The 16213-nt window shown below is 44.5% G+C and overlaps 1 protein-coding gene across 1 annotated transcript in view; it reads left to right on the top strand.

Annotated features, from left to right (window-relative positions):
- Positions 1–16213, top strand: part of LOC126187846 (prion-like-(Q/N-rich) domain-bearing protein 25) — a 150383-nt gene that overhangs the window by 57484 nt on the left and 76686 nt on the right. The window contains exon 5 of the mRNA XM_049929157.1: positions 9443–9607. Within this exon, the coding sequence (XP_049785114.1) occupies positions 9443–9607 (165 nt within the window). The remainder of the gene's footprint in view (positions 1–9442; positions 9608–16213) is intronic.

Genomic DNA, 16213 nt, shown 5'->3' with positions numbered 1-16213 from the left:
TAACGCACGTACAAAATAAACATACATGGTAGCCAGACGTAATCAGAATCTGCGCAAAACGAATAGACGCACACTGCTCCATAGACGTACTAGACATTGAACCCGGTCCTAACAACGATATAGCTTATCTGTGCAATAACCGAAACGTAGCTCTACTGCAATGCAAGTAGTCATGTGCAACAAGATGCGCTGGGTAAAATCACGCTACTTTTGATATTACGGATATATATCATGCTAAGTGCAAGACGAGAAAGCCAAGCGCCAGCAAATCATATGTTAGTAATCGGATAGCGCGAGATGCAACGCGTGTCTGGGTAAACTAAGTTTAGAGATCTTTTGAATAGGCAAGCGGGACATACAGCTCAGTAACTAATAATTAGAAAAGTATTGTGATTTATTTCTGTATTAACTAGCGGAATTAGAGAATGTACTGAGGATTGTTATTAACCATTCCAGTAGCTTTGGAAACAGAACAGAAAGTTCATGGAATGAACAATTTACATAAAAGGATGATATGATCCTGAGCTCGTATGTATCATGAAGTGCTTAAACCAACAACGTTCTAATAGACAAAACACAAGTTATAACATCGGAAATGCTAAAACTGAAAATGCTCCGTAAACGCAACATTCCGTTTCATGTACTGCCCGCTCACTCCAATGCATAGCCAGATATTACCTTATTTGACAAGTTCCAAGCTGCAGAAACTCCTTTCCGAAATATGGCTTCCACACCAGCACGTACCGAGTCAACACATCCAATTATATCAATACTTGACAAATTAGTGCTAGCGGGAACGTACTCACTGCTCGACAATATAAACTTTGGAATCTAAAGACTCTTCCCTACCCATGCACACAGGAAACAAACGTTGTGTGGCAAATATCTCTCATAATATAAATACTTTACACAAGACACCATGTATTGCGAAGCAAAGTGTATTTGCAGTGGCGCAGTGTTTCAATATAAGCATGTCTCCGACGACTTCAGACACCAGTTACACTTAAAACGGCGATTGTGACTTTCTCCTCTGGTTGATGCATTCTGAACCACAGGGAATATGAACACACTTTACACCGGACTTTGCTTCTATCTGTACAAGATAAAAACCGCCTCCATAACCGCGCTAGCTGACGCCCGCTTGTGGAATGACACTCTACTCTGAGATCAGCAATTTCGAATCCTGGTGGTGGAAAATTTTCACTTTCAGTATTTGGCCGGTAATGGGAGGATAGATGGTGACGCGAAATTCCTGATCTCCACTCTTTGCGACAGTATCCTGGATTAAATTCCAAACCTCTCCGCCGTGTCTCTGAAGTGAGAGTATGTGACACAGTTACTGATGATCCGTCCGGCGGATGGGGAAGTTAGGCTCAATGGCACCCTTTGTGCTATTCGAGAAGAGTAGGCTAAGTGCGGACATTGGGTTTCACCCTCTCCCTTCCCTTCATCCATAACACAAACCCAACACTACACTGTACAAGCACACATTGTCGTGTCCTGACATAGGTGAGAGTAGGAGAGAGGGGTTACTGGTCAGTCTCCACTCCCGAGCGGTACAGAGCAGAAGGCAGGAGGACAATTCACAGTGAAGGCATTTGATTGTTTTCTTCTATCTGAGCCAACACTGGTACAGGCGTTTACTAGAAATGCAGGTGATGGGACTTGGTAGGGAACTCGTTGTGGAGACTGGACAAACCGGGTTTTGAATTAGTTGCTTATTCCATACAGGACTAACTAATACACTGGAGGCTAGTTCTAGTGTTCGATAAAGCATGAATAACACTGTTACAACAGAAGCCAGTGCAGAAGTCCCAGGAGTTCATGCTAACCACAGTAGCAAACACTAGCAGCATATTAAGCTAACAACTTAGTTGCAAAACAAAACATACTGAATGTGAGACTGTTCACTGAGGCACTCCAAATGAGAGAGCAGACTTACGGTGAGCTGGACCGAGGCTGGAGTCGACGGACGCTGATTCGGCGGCCAGATCATCTGACTGAGAACTCCGCCAAAATGCGGAACCTATGTGTTTTAAGGAGTCGCGTGGGGGCACTGTTTTTCCCACTTAAAGCCACCCAGCCAAGCCCGCAGGTCTGTTGCAGGCGCCTGCCAATCACGGTTTAGTTAGGTCCCATCTGCTGCTCCTAAGGCGGGGACGTTAATGCAGTTGCACTAACTGGGTCCGTAATTCGTATCAACATTGTTCAGCTGAAAGCTAAACGTAATTGCTCTGCCAAATAAGGCTTGCAACATTATTGTTATACGTCAGTTAGCCTCGCCCCTAGGGCTCCCCGGAGTAGAGAGTGCTAGGTCAACATTTTTTTGGCGTTTTCGCTCTGTTTCTAACTCTTGTGAGCCTACTGACGTTTCTGTTCTCAGGGCTGGTATCAAGCTGGCTTTATCGCTAATACGTGCCTGTTGGCTACAAAGTTCTACGGTGGCAACCTACTACAGCGTCTAGACGACATATGATGTTACATGTTAATTCCTTGAAGAGTAACTAGCGCCCTGGGACCGCGTCTGGGGGCGTCTGCATTTTCGCAAGGCTCTCCCCTTACTGTTTACTTCATGTAACAATATCTCTCCTAGTTTCGTCTGCCCTCAACATCGTCTCTGCTTCCGCGAATTGGAGTGCCTGTCCTCCTTTCTCACAGCTTCACGATAACACTACAGTAGCAAAGAATAATCAATATATTACAAAATCACAGTCGGGCACACAACACATATACACACCTGATACTTCATAACGGGTCAAAGGGAAGCCCTGCCAAACCTAGGACCTTGTCCAGGACGGTGATGCAGGATTTTTGCATCTGCTCCCCAACATTCATTCCCTCAGTACAGGAAACTGTTATGTACAAGACAGCGATTGTGCACAAGTTGAAGGGTATGGAAAACCCTCAACGCACCATGGAAGTGGTCTGCATTTAGGGCAAACATGACAGCGACACAGTGGTGATTAGTGACGGTGCACATCTGAATTATACAGAGATTGCACAAAACTATAGGTATAGAAGATTTAGAAAAATAATAAATGTCGAAAATCTTCCAGAAATGGTATAAACTTAATAATAACTGTTGCTGACCTGCAGCGCGCCAACCAGCGATGCTAATAACGAGGCATCACACCGACTCATGAAGAAACAGCGATACACTATTTCAGTCAGTGGGGCCAACTACTGCAACCGGGATCTAGAACTTGTCAGTGGTCTCCTATACTGCAGCGCAGGCGGAGCCTCGCACTATGGTCGTGTTTTCCCGTTCTTTTTCGTTGTGATAAGCATCGAGGATGGCCTCTCCAAACGAAGCTTTGAGATCGTCGAGCGGGTCTTCAGTTTCCTTCAACGAGAAGCCCCCATGTCGATCTGTGCCACAGGAGTATATGGTAGTAGGGCTTTCTTCGTACGGAATATGTGAACGACGCCTCTACACTTTTGTCTTTTGAGTGAGGGGTCATGCTAATCTAACTGGTATGCGACATCCAACAAGTGTCGAAGATTACGATATGGCCCACAGCAGTGTTTCAGTAACTTTTCCAACTGTTCCACATTCCACCCAGGTGTAAAAATCCATAAACACTCTTCTGGGCTGTATGTCGCCTACGTTTTCTTAGCGTTACACTGTAGTGCTGTCGATATTTCTCCTGGGCACCCAGCGTTCGTATGCGAGTCAGCTGCCTTGTTTTTCAGTCCTGGTGATGAGATTTCTCAGGTAGTCATCCCAAGTGTCGTTCAGTTAAAACGAGAACAGTGTATCCATTGTCGTTTTAGCCTAGCGTCCACAGAACAGAAAGAACAGCGTGTCTTGCTTCGCTGTATTGTATACGAGCGTCACTATCTACATCGTGAAAGAACATCAGGATAACTGACCGTAGACGGGCACCTATAGCCATCCCATTGGGTCATAGTTCCTCTCATACAAAGTTCCGTTCATTAATTGAAATTCTCCTTTAGTCTGTTCCGCCTTCCTCAAGACTTCTACGATTTTCAATAGTGTTGGATCTTCTTTCTGTTCGGCAGCAATGTCATTTTATGCAGCAATAATTGAGATTTATTTTATACTCCGGTGTACTGCCAAAGGATTTCTTTAAATGCAACAGTGCATACGTGCCCGCTTTTCTATACGGCTTCAGGACGGAAGCTTCAGGACCAGTGCCGTCAGTCGATCTGATGGACCCTTCAGGCTAATAGCCAGCATAGACAAAGATGAGCCGTCACAACAGCTTGCCAAATAAATACAGCCGGAACTTGTCGATTGACCACAGAACTGCAGGGGTCTCTTTCTCGGTTGTAGAGTAGTTCATCTCGGACATCGGAAGTACTCGAAAGTATAAGCTATTGCATTTTCAACACCTTCCTGAATCTGCAAGAGAACTGCACGTATAAATGCACGGGGTGAAGTTCTGTCTCAGCATCACATCATACAAAGCTAGGGCAGCGAATGAGTTAGCTCCTCCTTGTTGTTGTTGTGATCTTCAGTCCAGAAACGGGTTTGATGCAGCTCTCCATGTTACTCCATCCTGTGCAAGCTTCTTCATCTCCAAATACCTACTGCAACCTACATCCTTCTGAATCTGTTTAGTGTATTCATCTCTTGGTCTGCCTCTACGATTTTTACCCTCCATGCTGCTCACCAATACGAAATTGGTGATCCCTTGATGCCTCAGACTATGTCCTACCAAGCGATTCCTTCTTCTAGTCAAGTTGTGCCACAAATTTTTCTTCTCCCCAATTCTATTCAATACCTCCTCATTGGTTGTGTGATCTACCCATCTAATCTTCAGCATTCTTCTGTAGCACCACATTTCGAAAGCTTCTATTCCCTTCTTGTCTCAGCTATGTATCGTCCACGTTTCACTTACATGGCTCCTCCTTAAGGACCAGGAAATAACTTTCTTGTACCTCATTCGAGGGATATTTGGCGTCTTGCTGCAGCAGTTCTCCCAAAATACGTCCCTTGGGACAGATTATAAATCGTTGGTAGTAACAGCACATTCCGAGAAAACTTCTCACACGAATGCGCCACGGAGTCGGAAAATTTGTGACTGGTCTAATTTCTTCTGGACTGCGACGGACTTCATCGCCATTCACTAGATGCCCCAAGATATTTATTTAGTGGGCGGCGAAGAGGCAATTTTTCACATACAGGCGGAGGAGGAGATTACTGTTTAACGTCCCGTCGACAGCGAGGTCGTTACAGACGTACCACAAGCTCGGATTAGGGAAGGATGGGGAAGGAAATCGGCCGTGCCCTTGCAAAGGAACGATCCCGGCATTTCGTTCTTTGAATGTCTTTGTAAAATCGTTAAACAAAAAAACGTCGTCCATTTAAGTTGATGTAGTAGGCTGACCGTCATATATTCGAATGTGGCTATATTATTACACAGGCCAAACGGCATGACTTCGAACTTGTAAATACGCTCAGGATTTATGAATGCAGTGTTTTCCCTGTCAGCCTCATCAACATCAATTATCCAGTAGCCTGTCTGCATGTCCGTAGCTGAGAAATATTTTGCTTTTCTCGAACATTTGAGAGCGTCATCAGTGCATGACAATGGAGAGACATCGTTCTTCGTCGGTAGTCGACGCAGAAGGGTCGTACGCCTTCTTCACAAGGCCCACAGGAGAGGAGAAACGACTGTCTGTAGGTTGACTCTCGTCATCTTGCATCATTGTTACCACTTCTTCCTGGGTTCTCTGTCAGTCAGCTGGCAACACTCTAAATGGTGGATGATCCTCGGTGTTAATAAGGTGTTTCACCATGAGCTGCTTGGTCTGTCTTTTCTCCACTCTGTATTTGAAAGCAATCGAAAGTTGGCTCAGAACGGCTATCATTGTTCTTCATTCAGGCCAGATCCTATTGGTAGATCCATAGGAGCTAGTAACTTCCTCCCTAGCGTTATCTGTAGTTATAGCGTAGCACAACTGTTTGTTGATGACACAAAATTGCCCTTCCATGACTTGCACGGCTGCCCATACAGACTTACCTGTAGAGTTGAGCTCTGATCAAGTAGCTGTCGGTCTGCTGTACTCGTAGTTACTCGTGCAATTACTATTATGCGACATAAGATGGCGTAAATAATGATCTGGAGAATTTCGCCTGAGAAGCAGTAGCTTCGCTAAGGGTAGCTACACTTTCACTGCATACCTGACCTAGTCCCGGCTCGCCCGCGTCGTCAAGAAAAGCCCCCGGTTGCAGACAAAGCCCGCCGCATAAAGGATCACCTAGCCGCGGTCCACTGAACAATTCAGCCCCTTCCGAGTGTTTGCCGTTCCCGCTCATTAGCCCATGGTCGACACCTACTTCCTGCTGCACTGCTACGTTCACCCCAGAATCACTATTCTCCATGGTGGCTACACTTTTCGACTGCGACCTAGTTACTACGGACATTACGCAAAAAAAATTATACAACGATCTTCCAACCTTAGATGACGTAGCAAGCGATTACATAAAAAAATAAAAGATCCTCACCAATCCAGAAAGAAATTGCAAACAAAACAAATTTTACTTCTTAGCGCTATCACAATACATTCCATAAAAAAAATCTTAACAGCAAACCCTAACAGCAGAATCCTGCCAAAATATCCTGGCAGGGTCGAAATTATGAGAGGCACCCACATGCCTTGCTCATACTGTGGCATCAAGCAGTCAGGCCTGCAAGATGAGTGGTCTGCCAAGCGAGTGGATTCATTCTTATTTATCGAGTAATATGAACTCCCGTACTCTCAATTAAGTTACAAATTATCCTCCTGTATGAATAATACGCAACGGAAATGCACATCTGACTATCAGTAATTTACAGAACCCTGACTGTTCACTACGCACCGGCAATACCACATTTTCTTTTTGTCTTTTATCTAACGGCTTTTATCAACACGTGGCCACCGCACTGAATATGAATGGCGCACACATTATAAATTCGGGACATCATGACAACATACAATTCGAAAGAAAAGTCCACCAATCTTTTTCTTTTCACTATCTTATTTATTCCGATAAATTCTATAACCTAAACACACAAATTCTATAACCTACAACAATAACACATGAGAAATTCCGCCCAGTGAGCATGGCTTTACATTGGTGAATCTCTATCTTATGGTCTCGTAATTATTTAACGCTACAGTGCACTTTCTGGATAGGATGATGGATCTTTTATTATTTCTCACACTTCGACTCTCACAAGCATCATCACGAAACTTTCCTCCAGACCAAGCAGTACAAAAGGAACACGCATAACCCACTACCTTTGAAACTACCTTGCTTTTCTCCCATGCAAACCACACATACTTAAATTACGTGACATACACCACACTACAACATGAAATACAACACAGGGATTAGTCACAACATTATCACTTTCAGCTTTCCCACTTCAATTAATATTTATCCCAGTTTCACACGACACTGCCCCACTTTGTAATTCTACTTTCCTACTATGAACTCTGGAGATATATGCACATCTTCCTGTGCAATGCAAGCCAAATGGCGTTGCTGGCTAGACGGCCGACTCACCTTGCTTCTCTCTCAGAGTTTTATAGTTTGAATCAAGAGTCACACGGAATCATATCATGCAAAGTAATATTAAGAACATATTCATCACACACACGAGTCCTCAACTGATACCATGGGCGAGTACTTCACTTTATCCTTTGTCTCATACACAGATTGAGACTCACACAGTACTCACCACGTGGAAGTACTCGTCTCTAATTTCAAGTCCTGCACACGCCATTTCTTAAATATTTCAACTTATGGTACACTCGCTATTTCTTAAATATTTCAACTTATTGTACACACGCTAGTAATTCAGCTTAACTTAAGCACACAGAAGTATTTCAACTTATTGCTACACGTGGTTTCATTGTGACCGTTGGTCGCTTCCGAAGATTACTACGATCCTATTAATATTACCTGCCTGACATTTAATTCTCCCCACAAAAGTTCCTGAAATAGAGAAATTATTATTTCAAACTACTCTTAAATATTCCACATGCATACCATATCTCCACTCTTTTGTCTTTACGGAGCACAACTAAGACAGTTCTTAACAGCACAAGATCCAGCAGCAGAGTGCTGAAACATGGCCGTTCTTCAGGTTCTCTCGCACCTCTGTCGAAGTGGGGGAGCACCTTGCTACCATATTGGTCAACCACATTTCAGGCGCTCAAAGCTCAGGTAAATTTCATCTCTTTGGTCCCACCAAAGGTGGCCAAAGGATCGTCTCAAAGATGATCATATAGTCACATTCACTATCTGCAGTTAGCAGACGACCATACATTCATTCATTTCACAGATCTCACCAAACTGGATGTAGGGATTTACTTTGTGGGAGTGCACATGTGATCAATTAAATAAATAAATTGTCATTCTTTCCCACACTGGTATCCGGCTTCACTGTATTAATTGAAATTCAGTTATTATTAGAAAAAAATATATTGTTCTGACAAAAAGAATGAAGTATGTTGTACCTATTTTCAATGTCGGGCGGTACTGTCCCCTTCAGCTTTAGACCCAGAGAGAACCAAAATTGTTATTATTATAAATATTACTATTATTATAACGATTACTATTATTATTAGTGTCAGAGATTAGACACAAAGCACTAGCAGACTGAAGTCTTTAATTTACTTCCAGTTTGAAGCAAAGAGTTCAGCAATCAAGTGATTTACAAACTATAAGTATAGTGTACGATTTTAACTTGGTTAATTTCAATGGGATGGAAGGGTTGGGGGGGGGGGGGGGGGAAATCTGCAAGATGTGGGTAAAGCACTGTCGCTAGGGAGAGGAATAGTGCAGAGGAAGCACGTTTTGTACCAACTGTCTGCCCTCAGTGTGGATATTAACTTTCTTTCCTGAGCAAGAGTTGTAGGTAGATAGTACTCGCTCTCCACGTAGAGTGGCTTCATCATGCTATAATAAAAGATTGTTAGAAATTAGTAGTACCAACAGTCTTGGAGGCTTGGGTACTAACTAATACCTAATTTCACTTAGGGGAAATAGTTGCAGAAATATTGGGAATCACTACTACAGGGGAAGGCGTTTAAGACACAGTATGAACAACAAGCAAAAAGAACAATAGCAATGAAAGTAAAAGAGAGCAGTGCTCGGATTAAAAAGAGTGTTAGACAAAAATTCAACCTTTCTACATTGCTATTTAACCTGTCCAGCGAAGAAACACGGAAATAAAGAAAAGAATGAGTAGCGAGATTAAAAGTCAGGATGGAATGATACAGCGATGACATTTCTACAAAATTACAGGGCCTATTGAATGGGATGAACAGACCAGTGAGCACTGAATATGGATTGAAAGGAAACCAAAGTTAATACAAGTCATAGGAAACATTGCGTTGCGCGTCCATACTTCTGCTGAGTATTACTTTAGGTGTAGAGAAGCTGCTTTAGATCGTTTCATTTCTGCTCCTGTTTGTGACGCAGGCGCGGGCGACTCCTGCGACTACGACGAGGACTGCAGCCACACTGACACGTCGCTGTCGTGCATCGAGAACGTCTGCACCACGAGCAGTAGAGCCGCAGCCTCCAGAGGAATGGTCATTGCCAGCGCTTATGTAGAGAGCAGAGAGGATGAAGAAAACATTCCCAGTAAGTACAGCACGGTACAATAATTTTGCTACTTACTTTGGTTTGAAACTTCCTAACAGACTAATACTGTGTGTTGGACCGGGACTCGAACCGCCCGGAATCTTGACTTTCGCGGGAACTGATCATACTGGGTTCCAATCCTAATCCGACGCACCGTTTCAATCCTGTGCTTTGCACTGCAAAGGGTACTTCCAATTCTATTACGTGTTAGCGCTCTTCCCGTTCCGCGTATGGAACGTATAAAGAATGATAGTTTAAATAACTGTGCACTCTGAATATACTCCAATCGTGACGTTCTGGCCCCTGCTGCAGTGATGTGTATGGGATTCCTAATTTTAAAACTTGGTTCTTCGTGCACAGTTGTAGTCTGTATTCAAGGATCTGCTACCGTCAGCTTCTCGGTGACATTCGCTCGTGGATCAAGCAAATCCGTCAACATTCATGCTGAAATGGTCCTAACTTCTCTTTTGAATAGTTTTTAAACTACCTACCACTACGATATTACTTATTACGGTTTTATAAAATTTAGTGATAAGGGGCAGTCAAATGAAAACAAAGATATACGGAAAAGAGTAAGTAAGTAAGCTGATTATTAGGGAAGTCTCCAAGTTTTCGTGGCCGTTGTCACCGATCGTAAACTCTTCTGGGACGTTAGGCCGTGTCATTTCTTCTACACGAATGACGTTTCGACCCCTCTGTGGGATCTTCTTCAGGATCTTGTGGTGTCCACGGTTGACTGAGCTTTGAACACTGAAACTTCCTGGCAGATTAAAACTGTGTGCCGGACTGAGACCCGAACTCGGGACGTTTGCCTTTCGCGGGCAAGCGCTCTAAAAACTTTTTTTTTTTAATCTCATTTTGTTCGTTTTCGTTCGTTGTATTTGCTCGGTGCGGACGTCGCGACACACCCGTTTATGTTCGTCGTTGACCAATTAATTCAGTTTTTTTTTATTACAGAGACCAGCTAACCCTCTGACCGAACACGCTGAGCTACCGCGCCGTCATCAACTGAGCTACCCAAGCACGACTCACGCGCCGTCCTCACAGCTTTACTTCTGCCAGTACCTCGTCTCCTACCTTCCAAACTTTACAGAAGCTCTCCCGAGTTCGAGTCTCGGTCCGGCACACGGTTTTAATCTGCCAGGAAGTTTCATATCAGCGTACACTCCGCTGCAGAGTGAAAATCTCATACTGAACACTGAGTTCAGTCAACCGACACCACAGTATCCTGACTAAGCGTCCTACCATCAGCATTTTACTTACATTAATGTCATAGTTACGACTTCCTTTCCAGTCTAGTCTGTGATCCATTTTTTCCTCTCTCCTCTACTGACATAATTTACAATGACATCAAAAAATAATTAGTATAAAGTAATTAAATTTCGTGAATATATTTGTCTAGGTAACATATTTAAGTCATTAACATTGCAAGATCACAGGTTAGTGTAAGCGTGAGCTAGGGCATTGCAAATATGAAATGCTGGTACATTAATAACCGGTATCACCATTAAAATGTTAAATGCAAGGATGCAAACGTGCAAGTTAATTCTGGTTGCGGATGACGCTGGAGTTGTCGTCTGGTAACGTCCCACATGTGCTCGATTGGAGACAGATATAGTGATCGAGCAGGCCAATCCAATATGTCGACATACTGCAGAGAGTGCTGGGTTACAACAGCGGTATGTGAGCGAGCGTTATCCTGCTGGAAACACTCACTGGAATGCTGTTCATGAAAGGCAGTGCAACAGGTCGAATCACCAGACTGATGTACAAATTTTCAGTCAGGGTGTATGAAATAATCATGAGAATGCTCCTGCAATCATACGAAATCGTGTTCCAGACAATAACTCCAGGTAGAACGAATGTGTCTAGCACGTGGACAGGTTGATCGGAGGCTCCGAACTGGCCTCCTCCTACTCCACGGCCATCCCTGCCATCGAGACTAGAGATGGGTCGTTCGCCAACTAACGGGTCCAAAGGAGCGGGTCACTAAAATGAACGGAATGAGAGAGGAACGAATTCTAAGGAACGTTCATAGTTCGCTTCGGTCGCGGCTTTCTACTTATAGTTCTCGGGAACGGGAAACGGTCGGTTTCCTTCCCGAACGGCACGTCGGTCGGTCCCGTTCCCGTCGGTCCCTGTCTCGGTCTCGCTCGGCCGGTCTCGTCCTTCTTCGCGTGGTCACTCGTCACAGTTCAACTGCCGACTGCTCATAGTTCAGTATCGAGTTCTTGTTGTTTGTTTCGTTGGCTTCGCTCGCCCAATATAGATCTGTTTTAAACCTTTTTTGAACTCTGAACTTCTGGTTATTTTCGTATTCTAATCAGCGTCCGCGACCGTAATTAAAATGTATTTTATAATTACGTAAATTACATAAAAATTACGTTGTATGTAGTACATACATCTCTTCAGGTAACAAAACGGCGTATCAGCTTACTTCACTATTTCGATAAAAAGCAGAAGAAATACTTGTAAAAAGGCAATATTTTTTTGTTATTACACATGCAAAGGACGTCGGCACGGCACACACGAGTGGCCATTTTCCGTCTAATTTTAATCTAAGGTAAAAGACCGTGTTCACTGCCATAGAAGGCAGACCGCCCTTCAACCGAATGAAGCTCGCGGTTCGTAACCGAGAATATGAAAACTCCTACAATATTATTTCAGTGGTACAGGGTGGCGCACGAAAAACTGGCCCCAAGTGCTAGACTACTCATTGTCACTTACCAATCGTCATCTATTGTTTCGACGTTGTTTGCATTAGCTTATTTGTTATTTCTCCACTGCCTAATTATTACATGCTTATCTACTCTGCTCGTAGCGGTCAACAAATCGATCGTAATTGGAGAGAAGTCTGTACTCAGGGCGCCACCTTACATTATTTCACTGCGATCAGCCACATAACGCTACAGTTGGCTAAACGAGATGTTTTGCAGAATCACGAAAATTACAAGTGTGTGAGAATTCTGTTATGAATAAAAATTCTGTACTCCAGGGGGGAGGTAAGTGCCCCTCTTGGCGCCTTCCGTCTTCAGTCACCTATGCTACAAATTTTAAATTTTTCATAAGAACCATATACCAAACACAATTAACGGTGAACGAGTAAAAATGAACGGTTCCCAGAAAAGAGCTATCACTAGTGAATTAGTTCCCAAGGATGAATGACTTTGCCCATCTCTAATCGAGACAGAACAAACTGCGTCAGAAAACACAGCTGGTCTCCAACCTGCCCTCACACGAGCTCACGCTGGACACCATTGAAATCGCAAAAGATAGTGGTTAGAGACCAGCGGAATGCAGTGGAATGGAGGTCTACGTCGGAGCTGTCCTTGAAGTAACCGATGTCTAAGACTTGGTTGTGTCACAGTGGTGCCAGCTACTGCTCAGATTGCTGCTTCAGAAGCAGTACTATGAGCCAGAAATATGGGCCTTCCCTCTCGGTAGTGTCACGTGGCCGTCCAGGGCCTGGACGTCTTGCAATTGCACATTCCTGTAACCACCGCTGCCAGCAGTCATGTACAGCGGTTACATTCCTGCCAAGTCTTTCCGCAATACCGCAGAAGCCACATTCAGCTTCTCGTAGTCCTATAACACGGCCTCGTTCAAACTCAGTGAGGTGTTTATAATAGCGCCTTTGTTACCCTTAAAGGCACTCTTGACTAACATCAACTCACCATGTAAAGTATCAGAGTCAACCAACGTTCACGACCGTTACAACGTGTATTTAAAGAAAACCTGATTTACATCATCACAGTGGCACTACTAGCGCTACTAATATGCGACTGGCGAAAAATTTGAAGAGAAATCATCTTTCAGATGTACACTCCTGGAAATGGAAAAAAGAACACATTGACACCGGTGTGTCAGACCCACCATACTTGCTCCGGACACTGCGAGAGGGCTGTACAAGCAATGATCACACGCACGGCACAGCGGACACACCAGGAACCGCGGTGTTGGCCGTCGAATGGCGCTAGCTGCGCAGCATTTGTGCACCGCCGCCGTCAGTGTCAGCCAGTTTGCCGTGGCATACGGAGCTCCATCGCAGTCTTTAACACTGGTATCATGCCGCGACAGCGTGGACGTGAACCGTATGTGCAGTTGACGGACTTTGAGCGAGGGCGTATAGTGGGCATGCGGGAGGCCGGGTGGACGTACCGCCGAATTGCTCAACACGTGGGGCGTGAGGTCTCCACAGTACATCGATGTTGTCGCCAGTGGTCGGCGGAAGGTGCACGTGCCCGTCGATCTGGGACCGGACCGCAGCGACGCACGGATGCACGCCAAGACCGTAGGATCCTACGCAGTGCCGTAGGAGACCGCACCGCCACTTCCCAGCAAATTAGGGACACTGTTGCTCCTGGGGTATCGGCGAGGACCATTCGCAACCGTCTCCATGAAGCTGGGCTACGGTCCCGCACACCGTTAGGCCGTCTTCCGCTCACGCCCCAACATCGTGCAGCCCGCCTCCAGTGGTGTCGCGACAGGCGTGAATGGAGGGACGAATGGAGACGTGTCGTCTTCAGCGATGAGAGTCGCTTCTGCCTTGGTGCCAATGATGGTCGTATGCGTGTTTGGCGCCGTGCAGGTGAGCGCCACAATCAGGACTGCATACGATCGAGGCACACAGGGCCAACACCCGGCATCATGGTGTGGGGAGCGATCTCCTACACTGGCCGTACACCACTGGTGATCGTCGAGGGGACACTGAATAGTGCACGGTACATCCAAACCGTCATCGAACCCATCGTTCTACCATTCCTAGACCGGCAAGGGAACTTGCTGTTCCAACAGGACAATGCACGTCCGCATGTATCCCGTGCCACCCAACGTGCTCTAGAAGGTGTAAGTCAACTACCCTGGCCAGCAAGATCTCCGGATCTGTCCCCCATTGAGCATGTTTGGGACTGGATGAAGCGTCGTCTCACGCGGTCTGCACGTCCAGCACGAACGCTGGTCCAACTGAGGCGCCAGGTGGAAATGGCATGGCAAGCCGTTCCACAGGACTACATCCAGCATCTCTACGATCGTCTCCATGGGAGAATAGCAGCCTGCATTGCTGCGAAAGGTGGATATACACTGTACTAGTGCCGACATTGTGCATGCTCTGTTGCCTGTGTCTATGTGCCTGTGGTTCTGTCAGTGTGATCGTGTGATGTATCTGACCCCAGGAATGTGTCAATAAAGTTTCCCCTTCCTGGGACAATGAATTCACGGTGTTCTTATTTCAATTTCCAGGAGTGTAGAAACACGTCTAACACCTTTAGTTTATGTGGCACAACTTGTTCCTGGTGTTGAGATTCCCCCCCCCCTCCCCCCCAAATCAGCGTAATTCCCGCTTGTTGTTTAAGATCCGAAAATGCGGTGTTGTTGCAACAAGTGCCGCCTGTAGACAGTTGTCACAGCGCTCCTCTCCCAGCGGCGATAGGAAGACGATTCAAGGGGGACAGGACGTCAAACGGGCCGACTTGGAGCAGGAGAGGCACCACAGGACATTTTATTTTCTACTGTCTATACTTTTACAAATAAATTCATAAAACTTTGTCAGTATGACCAGGAAGGATTCAGGATTCACACTCGTAGCAGCGGAAGTTCAAAAACATAACAAAATAATTTTTTTACATGTGAAACTTCACCTTTTTTTCACTTGCTATTGGCTGCATTTGTCGCTATAGGTACACTTTTTTTCATAAGTAAGGAAGACTGTTCGATGAATTTTGCACAGCATACAAATCATACCTACAGGTGTCTGAAACTCTAGAATCTATTTAATTTATGAAAAAACGAATGAGCTGTAACGTTTTAAACCTTATGTTTAGAAAAAAATAAAATTTTGTAGTTAATTATCTTAATTTTTACCACAGTTTTTAATAGATTTGGAAAATTCTAGAGTTTCATACGCCTGTAAGTATGGTTTGTATTCTGTGCAAAATTCATCAAAGAATCTCTCTTACTTGTGAAGAAAAATGTACCTATAGCAACAAATGCAGCCAACAGTAAGTGAAAAAATGATGGAATTTCATAGCTAAAAAAAAATTATTTTGTTATGTTTTTTGCACTTCCACTGCTATGAGTGTGAATGCTGAATCCTTCCCGGTCATGCTGACAAAGTTTTATGAATTTATTTGTAAAATTATAGACAGTAGAAAATAAAATGTCCTGTGGTGCCTCTCCTGCTCCAAGTCAGCCCGTTTGACGTCCTACCCCCCTTAAATAAAGTCTCCATCTGTTACGAAGTTCACGTAAAAGTCTGAAACACCAGTATAATATAGTTCTTTGTAGTGTCTCTAAATCTGTTCTTAATTTAGATTAGGATCAGAGTTTTGTTTTCTTTCTTACAATAGGTGGAAATTTGGCGTCCGGAAAAGTTTCCTAGCCGGCAACTGACAGGCGCAATGCTACGGCAGGAAAAGTGGCAATACAGTGTATTGCTGGCGGGAGTGCTCCACCCTGCTCGCTGTCAAATAGCAGCTAATTGCGATAGGACTACAGTTTAACTGCCAATGAACGTGTCTCCAGTGGTCAAGTAGTAACACACTTTTCAATTGCTTTTCACTTTATAGGTGCTTCCCTATTGCCCTAAGTCAAACCTAATAAACATATTAA

The sequence above is a fragment of the Schistocerca cancellata genome, chromosome 5 (assembly GCF_023864275.1).
Source record: "Schistocerca cancellata isolate TAMUIC-IGC-003103 chromosome 5, iqSchCanc2.1, whole genome shotgun sequence".
Classification (NCBI taxonomy): domain Eukaryota; kingdom Metazoa; phylum Arthropoda; class Insecta; order Orthoptera; family Acrididae; genus Schistocerca; species Schistocerca cancellata.
The sequence above is the reverse complement of the archived record's forward strand: the minus strand, read 5'-3'. Positions and strand labels throughout refer to the sequence as shown.